The sequence below is a fragment of the Octodon degus genome, unplaced genomic scaffold (genome assembly GCF_000260255.1).
Source record: "Octodon degus isolate 3935 unplaced genomic scaffold, OctDeg1.0 scaffold00091, whole genome shotgun sequence".
NCBI lineage: Eukaryota > Metazoa > Chordata > Mammalia > Rodentia > Octodontidae > Octodon > Octodon degus.
Genome location: NW_004524667.1, coordinates 2800654 through 2819822, shown reverse-complemented (window position 1 = coordinate 2819822; position 19169 = coordinate 2800654). Strand labels below are relative to the sequence as shown.

The 19169-nt window shown below is 38.0% G+C and overlaps 2 protein-coding genes across 2 annotated transcripts in view; one reads left to right on the top strand and one right to left on the bottom strand.

Moving 5' to 3' along the window:
• The window catches only part of Cspp1 (centrosome and spindle pole associated protein 1), a 161319-nt gene that overhangs the window by 118651 nt on the left and 23499 nt on the right, over positions 1-19169 (bottom strand). The window contains exons 2-3 of the mRNA XM_023722388.1: positions 4190-4347; positions 1161-1260 (exon numbers count right to left, since the gene is read on the bottom strand). Coding sequence (XP_023578156.1) covers positions 1161-1260; positions 4190-4288 — 199 coding nt within the window. The 5' untranslated portion in view covers positions 4289-4347. The remainder of the gene's footprint in view (positions 1-1160; positions 1261-4189; positions 4348-19169) is intronic.
• Cops5 (COP9 signalosome subunit 5) overlaps positions 6918-19169 on the top strand; it is a 57267-nt gene continuing 45015 nt past the window's right edge. Inside the window, exon 1 of the mRNA XM_023722387.1 lies at positions 6918-6921. Coding sequence (XP_023578155.1) covers positions 6918-6921 — 4 coding nt within the window. The remainder of the gene's footprint in view (positions 6922-19169) is intronic.

Sequence of the window (19169 nt, the reverse complement as noted above, 5' to 3'; positions counted from 1 at the left end):
GAGATAGAGCTGGGTAGATAGCTCAGAGTTTTAAGTGCCTGCTTAGCAAGCACAAGTGCAAAGACCAGGCAGGGTTCAATCACCAGCACCACAGACTATGCCAGACCCAGAAACAAAAAATTGCATGTTGCAGTGCATGCCTGTAAGCCCAGCACTGGGTAAACTGAGACAGGAAAATCACTACAAGTTGGAGCTGCAAAGCAAGTCCCTGTGCCAAAGCAAGCAAGCAAGCAAGGAAGGAAAGAAGGACGGACAGATGGACAGAGAGACTGAAAGAGCTATCTATCCGATCTGATACTAATCGTATCTGTTATCTAGTAAAGAAAAGAAAAGCCCACTATTCAGTCTCTCAGTCAGAATCCCTGTTTGTCCAGTGGCATACAAAGTCAAAACAGGTAAAAACCTAGGAATATACCTATGGCCATGAAAAAGTTTATAAATGAACATGCTTTAAACAACTAAACTCACCACATTTGGCTTATTTTTGTGAAAAAAAAGTTTAAATTGTCATGAATAATCAAAAAAATGTACATTATAAATAATGAAACATTTTCTTTTTAAAAGGTATACTTACCAACAAGCCAAAGTGTAGTCAAAAGTTTCTAAATATTTTCACACAAACCATAATAAAAAATCTTGTGTACTGTAGCGCTCCCTCCAGCAGTATATATACTAAGAAATCTATATAGTTATAGCATTAACTTCCTTATAATTGCAATGTAGTCAATAATTACAGTCTTTCACCAATAACATTTTATATTCTTTAAGTATATTTCTTTAATTTTTTTTAAACAACACAAGTCCACCATTTTTATTCAACAAGGAGTTTCACATACACACACATACAAAATTCCACTGAAATGTTTCAATTAATTTTTAATTATATTACATGTACTTACTGATATGATTTCTATAAACTGTAACCAAGGCAATATTATACAAAAGCAGGTACAATATAAATTACACTGTCTTATGTAAGGTTCCAGAGAGGAAAATTAGAAATACTCCAAAGTAATACCTTTTCTGACAAGACAAACCTCTTTCACAACAGCCTATCAAGAATTTTTCAAACTCAGTTTAGCACATTTTCTTTCCTTTTCTCCACAATTATCTTTATTAGCACATGTTTTCAATATAGTTTAGCACATCTGATAACATACCTAAAGACCCCTTGGTTTGTTGATAGTTTGGCGGTATGTTTTCCTTAGCCATGGAGAATAGTATTTTACTATTTTCAGAAAGCTTCTCTGATGTCTTTCCCTGAAAGACGTAATATTTACAAATCAAGGAGAAAAAAATTCCAACAAAATATGCAATTCACCTGAAAACTTCCATTTAAGAGCGTGACAAAATTATATGGCACATTTGAGAAGTGATTTAAGGTAAGGTCTGAGGAATTAACCAAAGGCATTTAAATACTGTAATAAATATTCTAATGTAAGGTGGTAGTGGGACTTAAGCCTAGGGTTTACCCAACTCATGACAAGAAGCATTCTGCCCATTCACCTACATCCCCAGTCCTAAATTTTTTTCTAAATATTTTAATATTTAACTCATTCACTAATCACCACTCACTGACTTCCTATCAAATCCCCTACACTATGCCAAGCATTGGAAATACCAATCTTGTTTTAAAAAAAGAATCTCTGTCAGAAGAAAACTTAAAAACTTCTGGGGACAAACAATAAGAGAATACAATTACAATATGCATTATAAAGAGTGACAAGAAAGGGCTATGGAAAACTTTAAAAACAAGGTTAGGAAAACCAAAAAAGCTATGGCAGGGACTACAAAGCCTTGATGAGCAGAGGACTCTGGAATAGAGAAATAAAGATTACTCATGTTCCTCAGCATCACAAAAAAAAAAAATTACTTATGTGCTATTTACTATTAGAAATAATAAACCTATATTTAAACTTATATACTCCAAACCATATAACTACAAACACTATACAACTGCCTCTTAATACTGAGTGATTAGGAGCAAAAACTTCAGAGGCCCAGTATAGTGGGGCATGCCTGAAATCTCAGCACTCAGGAGGCTGAGGCAAGAGGATCACTGTGAGCCCAAGGCCAGTCTCAGCTACATAGTGAAAGCCTGCCTAAAAAAACCCAAAGATTTCACAGTTCAGTGAAGGCTTTAATCTTCAATCTATCTCATTTCTTTTGATGTATAAAACAAAACAAAATTTCCCCACTCATGCATGTTATGAACAAATGAAATGATACAGATAAAGCCCTTGGCACAGCTCCTTGTTATGATTATTTTGTGGAGGATTACTGTGGGAGGAAGGCAACCTAGTAGGGTAGCTCAGGAATCAAGCACTAGAGTCCACCAACTAGATCACCTTTTTTCACGGTACTTACCTCCTCGTATCTCAGTTTAGCTATCTGAAAAATTACAGCAGCACTTAGGTCATAGATTACTATGAAATATAACCTTTAAGACTATGTCTTATCCTTAGCTAGCACTCAATAAATAGTAGCTATGCAATTAAAACTACTTTTTTTTCCCCCCCAGTTTTTTGAGACAGTGACTCACTATGTAGTCCAGGCTGGCCCTGAACTTACTGTTCAGGCTGGATTCAAATTTTTGGTGAACCTCCTGCCTGAGCTTCCCAAGTGCTGGGATTACACACAAGCGCCACCAGGACAAATGCTACACCAGAAGAGACATGGACAACGGGTGAGCCACAATGACTTAGGCAAACTAACACATATGGTTACTCTTGTTACAACTCAACATATGGCACAGACTCACAGTACATCTCATATATTAATACACATGCGAGATGATACAAAGGATGTCTAGATTAGTACAGGATCCTCAATATTTGCCAAGCTGATGAATCACTCTTTCATCAAGATGAGAAAAATGACTTGGTGATAGCTCAGCAGACTAAATGTCTGCTTAGGCAAGCATGCTGGCCCAGCCCCTGAGACCTGGCATGGTGGCACAGGCCTGTAATCCCAGCTCTGGGGAGGCTGAAAACAAGAGGATCACTCAGACTCTGAGCTGCATAGCAAGACCATGTACCAAATACATTAACAAAAAAAGAAAGAAAAACTTAAACTTTCCAGAAAATGTTTTCAAAAACAAACATTTAACACGTTTCTATTCTGAAGAGCAAACAATACAAATTATCCTATCTTAATTCAGCAATGTACATTTTAAGAATGCTTTGAATGATTCATTAAATACTGCAATTATTGAGCTCACTGTGGGAGCACATACCTATAATTATAATACTTGGGGAGCTGAGGCAGGACTGCTACAAGTTTGAGGCCAGCCTGGGCTACACAGTGAGATTCTGTCAGAAAAAACTAAGATAGATAGAGAGATAGATAGATAGATAGATAGATAGATAGACACTATCACACAGAATATGTAAAACTTGCTTTACTTCTGTCTCACTTTTTCTGGAAGTTCTTTACACAAGAACTGATTTCCTAAATATTCTGTGGATGCTGGGTATGATGTTACATGACTTAAATCCAGCACTTGGGAGGCTGAGGCAGGAGGACTGCTTTGAGTTCAAGGCCAGCCTGAACTACACAGTGAAACCTTGTCTCAAAGGAAAAAAAAAAATTTATAGACCACATGATCATTCATTAAAACTCCAACAAGAGCTGTGGAGATAGCTCAGCAGCATAAGCACCTGCCTTATGCAGGCAAGAACCCAGGTTCAATCCCTGGTACCACACCAAGCTGGACAACAAAATGGGCAAGGTACCGCATGCCTGTAATCCCAGCACTAGAGAGGCTGAGACAGAAGGAAGACTATGAGTCTGAGCTGCACAGTGTACCAAATAAATAAATAAAGTTTTTTAAAAATTTAAAAATAAAAGTCCAATGAGAGGAAATATTGTGAGATATAAGAAAAACTGTATTTAGCCAGGTGTGGTGATGCATACCTGTAATGCTAGCACTCAGAAGGCTGAGGTAGAAGGATCACCAAGAGTCCAAAAACAGCCTGAACAACATAACATACCATGTCTATAAGAAAAAAAGAAAAGAAAGAAAAACTACACAAAATCTCTAAAATCTTGTCTGGAGTCAGGCTCTCAAAATCAGAATGAGAGCACAGGCAAATTAAAGTATGAAATAAAACATTCTCTCTTACAACAAGATGTTTTGCATTTATATAGAAAGATTTTTTAAATGTTATAACAAAATTATTAACTTTACCTTCATTTCCATGTAAGGTGGGTCATGTTCCAATTCTGCTTTGTCTTTGGCCAATTTGGCTTTACGTTCTTCTATAAATTTATCCAAACTATCATCCATCTTGAAGGCTGGGGGTGGGGCTTCTTAGATGAGCACAAATAGATTGCTGGAATTTTAGCCTAAATATTAACATAAAGGTTTAGTCCAAATTTAGTATTCAACTTCACTTATCAAATTAAAAACTTCAGACTTAAAAAACTTCATCATAAATATGCCTCAACTCCCCAGAAATGCCTAACACTTATTTTAAAATGTTAATCCTTGAGTCAAATCATTTTTTCAAAGCTAAATAGTTTGATTATTTGAAAATAATTTCTAATTTATGGAAGGACTACACAAATGATAACCAAGAACACCCATGTACTATTTACTAATTCCCTATTTGTAAGATTTTACTCCATTTGCTTTATTTTGGCTTGTGTCCACAAGGTCATTGTATCTATTTTTTTTTTTTTCTTTTCTAAATAAAATCAAGGGTTGGCAAGATAGTTCAGCAGACTAAGCACCTGCTTAGGCAAGTGCAGGGACTGGGGTTCCATACCCGGCACCACAGGTCGCGCAGGCCCCAACCCAGGCACACTGAGCTGGTCACCAAGACTGGGCATTGTGGCACACTCCTGTAATCCCAGTGCTGGGGAGGCTGAAAACAGGAGGATCACTTTGAGTCTGAGCTGTGTAGTGAGACCTTGTACCAAATACACTAAATAAATAAATAATTCAGAGGGTGAATTATGTATCTTACAGGCCTTTAAACTCTCCAATGTGCCTTTCTTAAGAATGAGCTGTGAATGTAACTCAGTGATAAAGTGCTTCCTTAGCAGCATGAGACCTGGGTTAGAACTCAGCACCCCCTAGGGATCCAAAAGTAGAATTAAGTTACTTTCTTATACAACCTCAATTTCAGAAATTATAATTATCAACTTCAGAAACATTGGTTTTGTTTTTTTTTTTTTATCTAATCTACTATCCACATTCCAATTTTGTCAATTGACCCAATAATGGCTTTTACAGTATACTTACTACCTCTCTCACGCTCAGGATCCAGTCTAGCTTAGTTACTGCATTTTACTATGATATGTCTCACATTAACCTGAAACGTCTCCAAAACCTTCCTTTGTATCCTATGATAGGAATAGCTTCTTAATACAAACCACCCACCACACACCTTTTAAAATAGAATAGTCCTCATCTGAGGTTGGTTGATGTTTCATAATGACTAAATTCAGGTAAAAGGACTGGGGAGATGGCTCAGTAGAATAAGCACTTCCCTGGCAAGTGCAAAGGCCTGAGTTCAATCCCCGGTTCTACCAAAAAGAAAAAAATAAATAAATAAATAAATAAATAAATAAATTCAGGTAAAACGTTCTCAGCGTGAATAGTACACTTCGCTATGTCAGTCTCAAGGCATCACCAGCACCGAGACATGTCTGGCTATCCTTCACTAGTGAAGTAATTATTGTTCACATAGTCAAGATATAGTCTGATTTCTTCTGAATACTTGTTACATAAAGCAGTCTGTTTGGGGATACTTTTAGACTATTTAAATATTCTACTTCTAATCAACATGTACCTCAAGATTTAGATTTGTCACTCCCTTTTTGGTGTTTGTTCATTTCATTTTGTCTTAGTTTTCCTTTTAAGATGGAGTCTGAGGCTAGGCTAGGCCAGGCCACCTATGAACTAGCCATGCAGCTCAGTCTGCCCCCAAGCTCTCAATCCTGTCTCAGCCTCTAAAGGCTAGGATTACAGCCCGGTGCTACCACGCCCAACACTATATAGCCAACTTTTGGTTGGTCCGACTTGACTCTGGCTGGCTGCAGAATGCTAGTTTTCTAATTCCACCACTCTCCATTTAGCACTTTTATTCTATTGCAAACAACAGCCCTTCCCTTAATCCCCCTTATTGGTTTATGATCAGTGTGGAATTTCCTTTGTTAATAAACTCTAGAACCTTTAAATTCACAAACTGCTATTTTACCTGAGATAATTTATATACTAATAAATTCATTAATATTAGTGAGTGCCTCCAATGAGTTTTAGTAAATTCAAAGTTGTTCATGTGTTACCAAATCGCATTTCCACAATCCCAAGAAATTCCCTCATACCCCTTGCAGTCATTCCTCCCTCCCTCCTCAACTTGGGAAACTAAACTCTACACCTTTGTCTAATCTGCTAATTCCCTATAAATGGATGATAAATAATATGTAATTTTATCTGACTTCTACTGTTTCTGAGATTTACATTTGAAGTTTGGTTGCTTTTTATTGCTAAGTTGTACTCTATCACATGGAAATGCCATATCTTATTTCATGCGTTCATCTGTTACTAGACATTTGAATTGTTCTATTTTGACTATTTACAAATAATTGGGCCCGGGGAGATGGCTCAGTAGAAGAAGCGCTTCCCTGGCAAGCACAAGGGCCTGAGTTCAATCCCTGGTTCCACAAAAAAATAAATAAATAATGACATTATTAGCACTCCTATACAGGGTATTTTTTTTTCAATTCTTTTTGACATATGTTGCAAAACTGCTAGGTCATATAAACTATATTTAATACACTGAAGATGTTCCTTAGAGTATACTGGCTGTATCATTTTATATTATAATCAGCAATGTATGAGGATCACAATTTCTATTCAACTTCACCAAAACTTGCTATTTTCATTCTTTTTGATCTTGGTTATTGTAATGGGTATGTGTTAGTATCACTATGTGGTTTTTGTTTTGTTTCTTATGATACTGGAGATTGAACCCAGGGCCTTTGCACTGAGCTGTATTAGCAGCCCATTTCACTTTTTTTTTCCTTTTTTTTTTTTTTAAGTATTTGGTACAGGGACTCACTATGCAGCTCAGACTCGTTTTCAGCCTCCCAGCGCTGTGATTACAGGCATGAGCCACCACATCCAGACTCAGTCACTGGCTCAGCGCACCCCTGGGGAGGGGCCAGTGCAGCATCCAGGACCAGAAACCAAACCCTGGTCCCTGCACTTACCAAAGCAGGCATTTAGTCTGCTTCGCTATCTTGCTGGCCCCCTTTTCACTTTTGAAGACAGGGTTTTGCTAAGTTGCCCAGGCTGAGCTCAAATTTGCAATCATACTGCCTCAGCCTTCCAGATTGTTGGGATTACATGTAAGTACCACCATACTCAGCTCTATGTGGTTTTAATTTGAATTTCTCTAAAAACTATGCTCTTGAGGTTATGTTTTCATGTGTTTATCCACCACTCATTACTCATACATATAGTCATTAGCTAAGTGCCTATTCAAATATTCTGCCCATTATAAGAAGTAAATAGTTTCCTTCTTACGTATGCCTTTAAATATTTTCTACCAAACTGGTTTGTAAGTTTTCTCAGTGATACCATCTTAACAGTAATAGTATTTAATTTTTATCAAGCCCAATTTATGAACTTTTCATCAGTTTTAATCAATTTATTATTTGAGCTTTTTGTGTCACATCAAAAATCTAACTCAGAGGGCCAGCCAGATAGCTCAGTGGACTAAAGCACCTGCTTAGGCAGACTGCAGCAGCTGCGGTTCGATCCCCAGCATGCCTTGCCCGCCTCGCCCCCAGGTCCATGGTAAGACCTCAATTGGAGACTGGGCATGGTGGCGCAGCCTGTAATCCCAGCGCTTGGGAGGCTGAAAACAGGAGAATCACTAAGATTCTGATCTACATAGACCTATAGACCCTGTACTAAAAAATAAAATCAAATCAAACTCAGTATGTTCTTTTGTTTTCTCTTAGAACTTTTTAAAATTTCCTCTCTCAGGCTGGGGAGATAGCTCAGTGGTCTAAGTGCCTTCTTGGCAACCACAAGGACTTGTTTAAATCCCAGTACCATATGCTGTGCAGACCCTGGGTTCCTAGGTGCACCATGCTGGCCATGGAAACCGGGTATGGTGGAACATGCCTATAATCCCAGGCTGAGACAAAAGGGTCACAAGTCCAAGCTGGGTAGCAAGGCCCTGTACCAAATAAATAAATAAATAAATGATTTTTCTTTTTTTTATTTATTTATTTTCCATAATTTTATTGAGAGACAAACAGCAATGACACAGTTTCAAATCAAACTGGTAGGACAGTTTCAATAATTAACACATTGCATACATTCTTCCTAATGGTTATTTGCTGTACAAGATGTGGACACGATATCCTATTTGCAAATACTATTACAACAAATCTCTCTACTCATTAAGAGAATGTAGCTATATATCTATCCTAACCACTTTGAATACACAGATACAAAATGGACATTCATATGTATCCCCTTTTTTGCTTAGTTCCGTCATTTGAATATTATAGGTGTGTGAACTCAGCAAAATATTCTAAAAGAGTCCAGTAATCCATAATAGTATTGGGTCTTCTGCTTGACTGCCAATGTCAGAAATTGTTGACCTGAGCCTCCTACAGCTCAACATAACAAGATTTTTCTTTAATTATTAAAAAAAAAAAAATTCCTCTCTCAACTTAAGCCTATGCGCCATTTAAGGTTAATTTTTAGCGTGGAAAGTAAAAGTCAGGTTCAATTTTTTTCAGCCTATGAATATAACATTCAGGCACTTTTTGTGTATGTGTGTGGTACTGGGGATAGAAGCCAGAGTTGCCCTACACCAGTGAGCTATAACCCTAGTCCTTTTCATTTTGAGACAAGATTCTCAAATTGTCCAGGCTGACCTCAAACTCTTGACCCTTACACTTCAGCCTCCAGAGTAGCTAGATATTAGGCATGGCATAAACCTATAATCCCACCACTGTGGTATGCTACAGAAGGATAAAAAGTTTGAGGAACACCTGGGCAATACAGCATCTTAGTGAGACTGTCTCAAAATAAAACATTTGTACAGTGGCCTGCCTGTTGGCTCAGTTGTTTAAGCACCTACTCATGCAAACGCAATCAGGCACAGGATACCGTGGTTTGATCCCCAGCTCCACATACCATACCATACCCGCCCTTAAGGCAGTCTGAGCCAGCCCCCCCCCAAAAAAAAAGAAAAAATCCTTCTCAAAATAAAAATTTTTTAAAAGGTTTGTGGATGTGGGTCCTGGGCTCAATTCCCAAAACCACCACCACTAGAGGACAAAAAAAAAAAAAAACCCTCATGGATTGCTGCAATTACAGGCTTACACCACCACACCTAGCTTCAGCACCACTTTGGGTTTGGTGGGACTCTTTCTCTGTTTTCTTTTGTTTTTATATTTTAGGGAAGGGTCTACAGGGTGCTCAAGGTCTCATTACTAGATCGCCCAACTTATAGTGATCCGCCTGTTTAAAGCCTCCCAAGAGCTGGAATTACAGGCACTGTACCACAAGGCACAGTCTCAACTGTCTCAGTGTGCCCCGAGGGTGGCCCAGGGATTGAAACCCCTGCACCTGCGCCTGCTTGCAGGCACAGCTATTTAGCCACCCCTTGTCTGCTTTGTTTTTTGAAACAAGGTCTCACATGCAGTTCAGGCTAGCCTCAAACTCAGTGATCTTCCTTGCCTCAGTCTCCAACGTGCTCGGATTACCAGTATGTGCCTGACACCATTCTAAAAAAAAAAAAAAAAAACAATATTCCTCATTGAAACTAGAATTTTTCTCAAACTATGCTTTCCAAAAACCTCATCAAATTTAGTGGCTAACTAGTTAAGTGAAAAGGACCCACTAGTGACTAACATGTTAAGACTTAGAAACAAAATGAGCACAAAATCCTACATGAAATCCTACATAAGTCAAACTGGCTAGTTTGGAAAGATTTGGTTTATGTATGTTAAGCTGAAGCTACTAAGATGTGTGATCAGAAATTTGCAGCAGATGGTTGGAAATTTCAAGACTCAAATTCAAGGAAGTGATCATAGTACAGATGTTTACTTCAGAGTTAACTACAGACTCCACCTCTGGTAGCCTACCAGGAAGGAGCGGGACAGGCAGCCAGTGGGGCCCAGCAGTCCACTTGGACTGGGCTCAGCTGCAAGGAGCTGACCACAGCAACCAGACCCAAGCCAGGTCCTGTCAGTTGAGTTCAAGTTCAGTAGGTCTAGACCCAGGTAGCTGAGGCTTACTGCTGGGCACACCTGACCCAGACTGAAGCCAAGACCTACAGGAGCATCCCTGTGGCACAAAGGTGGCAGCAGGTAACTGGGGTGAGTTAGTCTGCCTGGAAGACTCCAGGTGCATGAAGGGGAGATGCCTAGACAGAACTCAGGGAAACTAATTTAAATACAAATTCCCAATTTAAGATCTGCTTGGTTATACAGCTATATTTGCTCCTACGGTCTAAAGTACAAACCCATTACTTACAAAAGTTTGTCAATTTCTAAATTTATCTGTTATTAGCAATGCTAATTGTACTACTATAAATAAGAAACCATATCTGCCTTAACCACAGGTTCTTACCCAGGTAATAATATCGGGACATGTTTGGGTAATAATCTCACCAAAGCCCTACACTGAAGGATAGAGGACAGTGACAAACAAAAACCAATATTTCACTCTCAATCAATGGAGAAGGCAAAATCTTGGGACACACACAAAACAAGAATCTCTGACACAAGAGAGATACCTAAAAAACAGACTGTTTACAGTGGAGATCCAGGATATTCAGAGTGGTATGGCCGTAGACACAGAAAAGAGGCTCTGACTACAGTGATACAAGAACATATCACAGAAATCAAAATAGAGTTCTCTCTGAAACAGAAAATGACAAAAAAGAACAAAATGGATTGTCAGGCCCCAAGCTCACCCAGAACAAATCCAGGAAACATCAGCATAGAAGAAATTGGAAGCCACACACCCACAACCTCTAAAATAATTGCAAGTCAAGTAAAGAAACAAGTGCAGAAGAGTAGAGAGGAAATCAGATCAGAAATAATCTCACAGGGTAAAAAAAAAAAAAAAAATGGTACCTATAATGAAAGAATTTCTAAGGGTTTACAAAGAAGACACTGATAAAAAAAAAAAAATAGAGAATAGAAAAATGGTGGAAACCTTGAATGAACAATACAGGAAAGAAACAGAATACATGAAGCAGATTCAAAGAGATATACAAGAAATTAAAAACTCCATTAAAAGTTGGCAAAATTATTTGAATGAAAGTGAAGATAGACTTTCAGACCTTGAAAATACCACTATAGCTAGCGAAAAGGTAAGAAAAGATCTCTTAAAAACAATCCGGATCCAGAAAATAATTAAACAGCTTCAAGATAATGTGAAAATGAACAATGTAAGACTAATAGAAATCAATGAGAAAGGAGAAACAACACACAAACAACATAAAAAGAACATGGGAGAAGCAATAACAGAAAACTACCCAAATATAGGAAAACAATCTGACATTCAGGTTACCAAGGAATATAGAACTCCAAATAATATCAACCTAATTAAAACCACACCCAGACATATAATAATCAAGATCCCAGAAATTCAGCCGAACAACATACTAAAAGCCACTAGAGAAAAGAAACAGATCACCTTTAAAGTAAAACCCATCAGAATATGAGCAGATTTCTCCTCACAAAGAATTAAGTGGAGGGGCCAGGGACATAGCTCAGTAGAATAAGGGCTTCCTGGCAAGTGCAAGAGCCTGAGTTCAATCCCCAGTTCCACCAAAAAAACAAGAATAACAAGAAAAAAAAAAAAAAAAAAAAGAATCAAGTCAAGAAGACCATGAAGCAAAGCACTTCAAGTTCTACAAGAAAACAAATTCAATCGAGACTGACATACCCTGCAAAACATTCTTTCAAGTTTAATGGACAAGTAAAATACTCATTGCAAAGAATAAGGAAATTCATGATGACCAAACCAACCCTACACAGCATACTAAAAGATATTCTAGAAAGGGATCAAAATGCCCACAATTCCAAGAATGACAACAAAAAGAACCCACCAGACATAACAAACTATTAAACACAGAAGAAAAGTAGGGAAACAACAGCAGGAAAATAACATGAGAAACATAAGTCAACATATATCAATTATAACTACCAATGTAAATGAACTCAATTCACCAATTAAAAGAAATAGAGGGGCTGGGGAAATGGCTCAGTAGAATAAGTGCTTCCCTGGCAAGCGCAAGGGCCTGAGTTCAATCCCCAATTCCACAAAAAAAAAAAAAAAAAGGTCAAACAGACAAAAAATTAGCAAAGAAGAGTCCCAGCCCAGGCGCAGAGTGGGCTGGACCCTCTCCCGCCCCCTTGGGCCGCACCCCACCCCTCCCGCCGAGTAGGAATTTCTGCTGAGTTCCAGGAACCCCCAGACCCAGTCCTAGCCCAGGTCCGCAGCGGGAAGGAGCTGAGCACAGCAGCCATACCTAAGCCAGACGCAGCTGGATAACTCCAAAATCTGTAGAGCTCCACCTGAAATTCAGTACGTGTGAAGGTTATAACTACAGCAAAGATCTACAACAAAGGGCAGAAGACAGTGCTACACAAAATGACGAGAAGGAAAAATTAGCAAAGTAGCAGAACTGAACCAAACCTTTGAACAAATGAACTTAGTGAACATATACAGAGTGTTCCACCCAACAACATCTAAATACACATTCTTTTCAGCTGCACATGGGACGTTTTCTAAAATAAATCACTTACTAGTTCACAGATCATGCTTAAGAATATGCAAGAAAACAGAAATTGTCCCATGCACACTACCTGACCACAGTGCAATGAAACTGAAAATTAAAGACAAAAGAAACCACAAAAAAACCCATAAACATCAAGAAATTAAATAACACCCTCCTCAGCAAACAATGGGTTACAGATGAAATTAAATAGTATCCACAACCCAACAAAAATTCAAACACAACTTCCTGGAATGTGTGGGATGCAACGAAAACAGTTTTCAAAAGGAAATTTATAGCGTTGAACTCACACCTTAAAAACTAATGAGAACAAATAAATACCCTAATGTTGCACTTCAAGCATCTAGAAAAAGAAGAGCAAACAAAACCCAAAGCTAAAGAAGGCAGGAAATTATAAAGATTTGAGCAGAAGTTAATGTATTTGAGACAAAGAAAACAATACAAAGGTTTTTTGTTTTTGTTTTGTTTTTGTATTTTAAGGAAGGATCTACAGGGTGTTCAGGGTCTCACTACTAGATCAGATTCATAGTGATCCACCTGTACACAGCCTCCTAAGAGCTGGGATTACAGGTTTGCGCCACCACATCCAATCTCAATGACCATCTCAGTGTGCCCCAGAGACAGGGCCAGCACAGCAGGCCCAGGGATCGAACCCCAGCCCCTGCACCTGCTTACAGGCTCTTTAACCTACTGAATTATTTGGCCGCCCAACACAAAGAATTAATGAATCAAAAAGCTGGTTCTTTGAAATATTAAATAAAATTGATAAACCCCTAGCCAACCTCCTCAAAAAAGAGGAAAGAAAAAACTCAAATTAGAGCAATAGGGAATGAAAAGAGAGAAATTACTACAGATCCTGTGGAAATTCAGAAGTTCATTAATAGCTATTTTGAAAATCTATGCTCTCACAGAATCGAAGACAGAAGAAATGGACAGATTCCTAGATATGTACAAATTGCCAAAAGTGAATCAAGATAAAAAAAAACTCTGAATAACCCAATATATTCAAAATGTAATTTAAAAAAAAAAACTTACCAACAAAGAAAAGTCCAGGTCCTGATAGTCACAGCTGAATTCTACAAGAAATTCACAGAAGATTTAATCCCAATACTCCTCAAACTCTTCATGAAATTGAAAAGGAAACAATACTTCCAAAATCATTCCTGGAGGCAAGTATTATACTGATATCAAAACCAGAGAAAGATCCAACAAAAAAAGAACTAAAGGCCAATCTCCCCCATGAACAGAGATGCAAAAATCTTCAAAAAAATCCTAGCAAATAGAATACAGCAAATCATCAAGAAGATTATACTTCATGACCAGGTAGGATTCACCCAGGGATGCAAGGATGGTTCAACATATGTAAATCTATAAATGTAATACACTGTATCAATACAACCAAAACCAAAAACCACATGATCATCAAAATAGATACAGAAAAGGCTTTTGACAAAGTTCAACATTCATGATCAAAGCCCTACAGAAAATTGGAACAGATGGCCTATATCTCAACCTAATAAAAATCATCTATGATAAACCAACAGCCAACATAATTCTAAATTATGAGAAAAACTAAAAACTTATACTCTCAAATAAGGTACAAGACAAGGACATCCTATCTATCACCATTCCTATTCAATATACTTCTGGAATCATCAGCTAGGACCATTAGACAAGAGAGAGAAATAAAAGGAATAAAAATAGGTAAAGAAGTTAAACTATCATTATTTGCAGATGACATGATACTCTACATGGAAGACCCAAAAATCTCCACCAAGAAGGAAGCTCCTAGAATAAACAAATAAAATAGCACAGCAGGATATGAAGTCAACACCCAAAAATCAGTAACATTCCTCTACACAGATAAAAACTCACTGAGAGAGAAATTAGAGAAACAACTTCATCCAAAAAAAAAAAAAAAAGAAAGAAATACTTAAGGATTTAACAAAGGAAATAAAAGATCTATACAATGAAAATTACAACCCTCTAAAAAAAGAGATCAAAGAAGATTTCAGAAAATGGAAAGATATCCCTTGCTCCTGGATAGAAAGAACCAACATTGTGACAAATGGCCATATTCCCAAAATTGTTACAGGTTTAATGTAATCCCTATCGAAATAACGTCAACGTACCTCACAGAGCCAGAGAAAACATTCTTAAAATTTATTTGGAATCAGAAAAGACATAAAAAGCAAAGGCATTTTTGGGCAACAAAGGCAAGACAGGAGGCATTACAATCCCTGACTTGAAGTTACACTACAAAGCTACTGTGATAAAATCAGCATGGTACTGAAAAACAAACCTGACAATCAGTGGAACAGATTAGAAGATACAAATACAACTAAGAATGCACTTAGCCATGTTATTTTTGCAAAGAGGCCAAACATGTTCATTGGAAAAAAGATAAGACCTTTAACAAATGTTGCTGGAAAAACTGGTTCTCCATATGCTGAAAACTAAAATTAGACCCAGGTCTATCGCAATGCATTTCAACTAAAGTTTCTATTTTTCTCTCTCAGTGCATTTGTTAAAATGGATTAAAGATCTAAACATTAAAAAAGAAACACTAAATCTCTTGGAAAAGAGCATAGATGGAAATCTGGAGGACACAGGAGTAGACAGTTCATGAACAAAAAACAAATTGCATAGGAAATACTTCTAAGAATCAATAACTGGGACCTCATCTTACTGAGAGAAGTTTTTGCATGTCAAAAGAAATCACCAACACAGTGAAAAGACAACTCACAACTTGGGAAGAAATCCTAACCAACAACCAACAATCACTCAAACAAAGGACTTCTATCTAAACTATACAAAAAACTGAAAAAACTTTTGCCCCTAAAACTTAAACACCCAATCCAAAAATAGGTATCTGAGATGAATACACTTCTCACAGGAAATGGCAAGTAAAAATATAAAAAAAAGTTCCACAGCAATGACCATTCGAGAAATGCAAATTAAAACAATGAGGTAACATCTTACCCAAGAGAGAATGGCTATCATAAAGAAATCAACTAATAACAAATGCTGGAGAGGCTGTTGGGGGAAAAGGAGCCCTTCCCACCTACTGGGGGAAATGCAGACTAGTACAATCACTGTGGAAATCAGTGTGAAGACTCCTCAAAAAAGGACTGGAAATCCCATTCTATCCAGCTATTCCTCTTCTAGGTATTTCCTCAAAAGAACTAAAAACATCATACCATAATGTTATATGTGCACCCATATTTATAGCAGCATAGTTTGTTATAGCTAAATACTGGAAACAACCAAAATGCCAATCACATGAGAAATGGATGAAAAAGTGTTGTTTTTACACAGTGGAGTACTCAGCCATAAAGAAAAAACTAAAAGCCTTTATACGTAAGTGAATGCAACTACAGGCTATACTCATAAGTGAAATAAATCAGACCAAGTGTGTATATATCATATTGTCTCCTAGTGAAAGAACCTGAAACAATAAATAAAACCTGAAAGGTATAATAGATATAGTAAAATGGAAAGAAACTGAATTTAAGGATTAAACAAAGAAGATAAGAAAAAGGAGAAAAGACAGGGAAAAAAGAAAGAGGGAAAAACACACAAGTATATATATAGGATGACTGAGATGACTATACTCATAATTTCCATCAGTTTTTTGAAAATAAGAGTTAATGTTTAGAATTTTCACCTTGACTAAATGTTGTATGCCGATATCTGTGATCTGAGCAACTACATCAAAGACAGCAATACACAACCCACGGTTGAATGCCTCTCATCTTGGTCTTCTAAATGTGTACCATTTCTAATGTCTTATCAATTATTACAGTCTCTTTAAAATAAATTAAAAACAAAAAAGACAAGGAAAAATGAAATTTTACTTTAAACATACCAGTTATTTAATTAGGTTCTTAGTAAGAAATTTAGAACACTAATTTATGAGGATAAATTCCACCTGTCAGAGCAAAAACGGACCGCAGGTAGCCCCCAAGCTGAGGAACAGCTTTAATTTTTGGTAAAATCTGTGAATCCACCACTTTCTGATCCACCTTGTGCTGCTCTGAAATCCGGTATCTCTTTCTTTCTCGGCATCGAAGATCTCACCCTCCTGGTGTCTGGATTTCTGCAGCTTTTTCATCTTGAAGCAAGCGTGAGTAAAGTGTTTAGGGATTTTTCACTTTGCTGATATCAAATTTTGTCGAGGTGGCAATGACAAATTTCTGGTGTGTTCTTCATAGAGGAACACTATCAAGGCTAAGAGGCCTAGTCACAAGTAGCAAGCCACTGGCCAACTGCTTCAGGAAGATCACTCTCTTGCCTCTGTGACACCTGGTGAGGATGATCAAGATGGTGCCGGGAGTGATGCTAGTTGAAAGTTTCTTCACATGCTGACTGAAGGGTTTCTTGCCATGGCTCAAGAACTTTCGGGGTACATCTTCAATAGGGTAGTATCTAGGCATTTTTCAAAGCTTAACCATCCTCCATTCTTGTCCCAGTTTTGTGATCACAGCAAGAACTTTTTCTCCTTTTTCTTCTTAACCTTTGACTTAACAGCTGTGTAATTTCTCTTGTACAAAGCCCTTCTGGAATACACAGCAGATTGGGAAATTCTATAATTCCTCTAACCAGGGCAGGATTTCGGCTGCAGTGTGACTACATCTTCTTGGACTTTTTTGCCTTCACCTCATCCTTTTTACCAGTACCACTGGCAGCAACCTTCTTGGCTTCGGGTTTCTTCTCTCTAGTGTCTAGTTTCTCAGTTTTTTTTTTTTGCCATCTTACAAGATTAAAAATTAAATTTCTTGAAAGCAAGCATCAAAATTAAATTATTTCCCCAATCTTTTTTTAATAGTTTTATTGAGAAAAAATAGCAATGAGACAGTTTCAAAACTGATTAGTAGGACAGTTTTTTATGTTGTTTTTTTTTTGTTTTGGGGGGGCTTTTGTTATGGAACCAGGGATTGAACTCAGGCCCCTGTGCTTGCCAGGCAAATGCTTATTCTACTGAGCCATCTCCCTGGCCCAGGACAGTTTCAATAATTAATATATTGCATATTGTTGTCTTCTTAGTGGTTATTCATAGTACAAGATGCAGACATGATATACTGTCCACAAACACTATCAGAATAAATCTATTCACTGAATTAAGAGAAAGTAGCTATATATCTATCCTAACTATTTTGAATATACAGACAACTATACCTGTTAATCTGATCAACAGATTTGACAATAAAAATAGATAAAATGGCAGCCATTGTTAATTAGCTATTCCTAGTTTGAAAATCTATAACATATGTATTGTTGCATGCTACCCTGTTTCTGTCTCTTTTTTCTTTTCTTTTTTTTTTTTTTTGTTTCTGTTTTTACTCTTCAAAAGAAAATAAAATTAAATTTAAAAAGAGTTAACCACATTAAACATAACAGTCAGGACCCTAATAGGAAAGCACAGGCAGTGACTCAGATCTAAATCCTGGGCAATGTTTACTTGCAGAGATGACACAATAATTGAAGCTGGGAAAAAGTATATAGAAGGAATAATTACAGGTATATAAAAAAATGGTCATTTTAATTAATGGACTGAAAGAGGGAAGAAATAAAAAAAATGATTAATTTCAAAAGCAAAAAATTTAAAGAAAAAAAAGTCATGAATTTAACATTTGAGAAACAAGGAAACTTTGTAAAAATGTAGAAATGCATGCTTTATCAAAAGCAGTGTGTTCAATTTAGAGTAGTGGTACTTGCCTATAATCCCAGCTACTTGGGGCTCAGGCAGGAAGATTACAAGTTCTAGACCAGTCTGCAAAACTTAGCAAGACCCTGTCTCAAGAAACAAAACCTAGATCCAGTCCTAGCCCAGGCCCAGTGAGTGTGAGGGAGAGCTTCCGGCTACCCTGCACCAGCGGTACCTACTGGTTCCAGCCCAGGCACAGCATGGGTGAGACCCTCTTCTACCCCCTTGGGACACCCCCCACCACTGTGCAGCACCTTCCCTACCCCGCCTGCCCAGTAGGAATTTCTGCCGCATTCCAGGAATCCCCAGATTCAGTCCTAACCCAGGCCCGGCGCGTGTGGGAGAGAGCTTCTGGCTACCCTGTGGTGGCCTGACCTACTGGTCCCAGCCCAGGCGCATCGTGGGCGACACCCTCTTTCACCCTTTTGGGACGACCCCCATGACTCCGTAGTACCCCCCACGCCCTACCCACAGAGTAGGAATTTCTGTCACGTTCTGGGAACCCCCAGATCCAGTCCTAGTCCAGGCCCAGTGAGTGTGTGGGAGAGGTGCCTCTCCCCCCTACTCTACCTTGTCCCCTCCAGACTCAGCTCAGGCCTGGCATACAGGCCTGGGGTGAAACCCTTCAGCTGCAATCCCTGCAGAGAGTGTAGGGGACAGAGCCACCCAGCTAG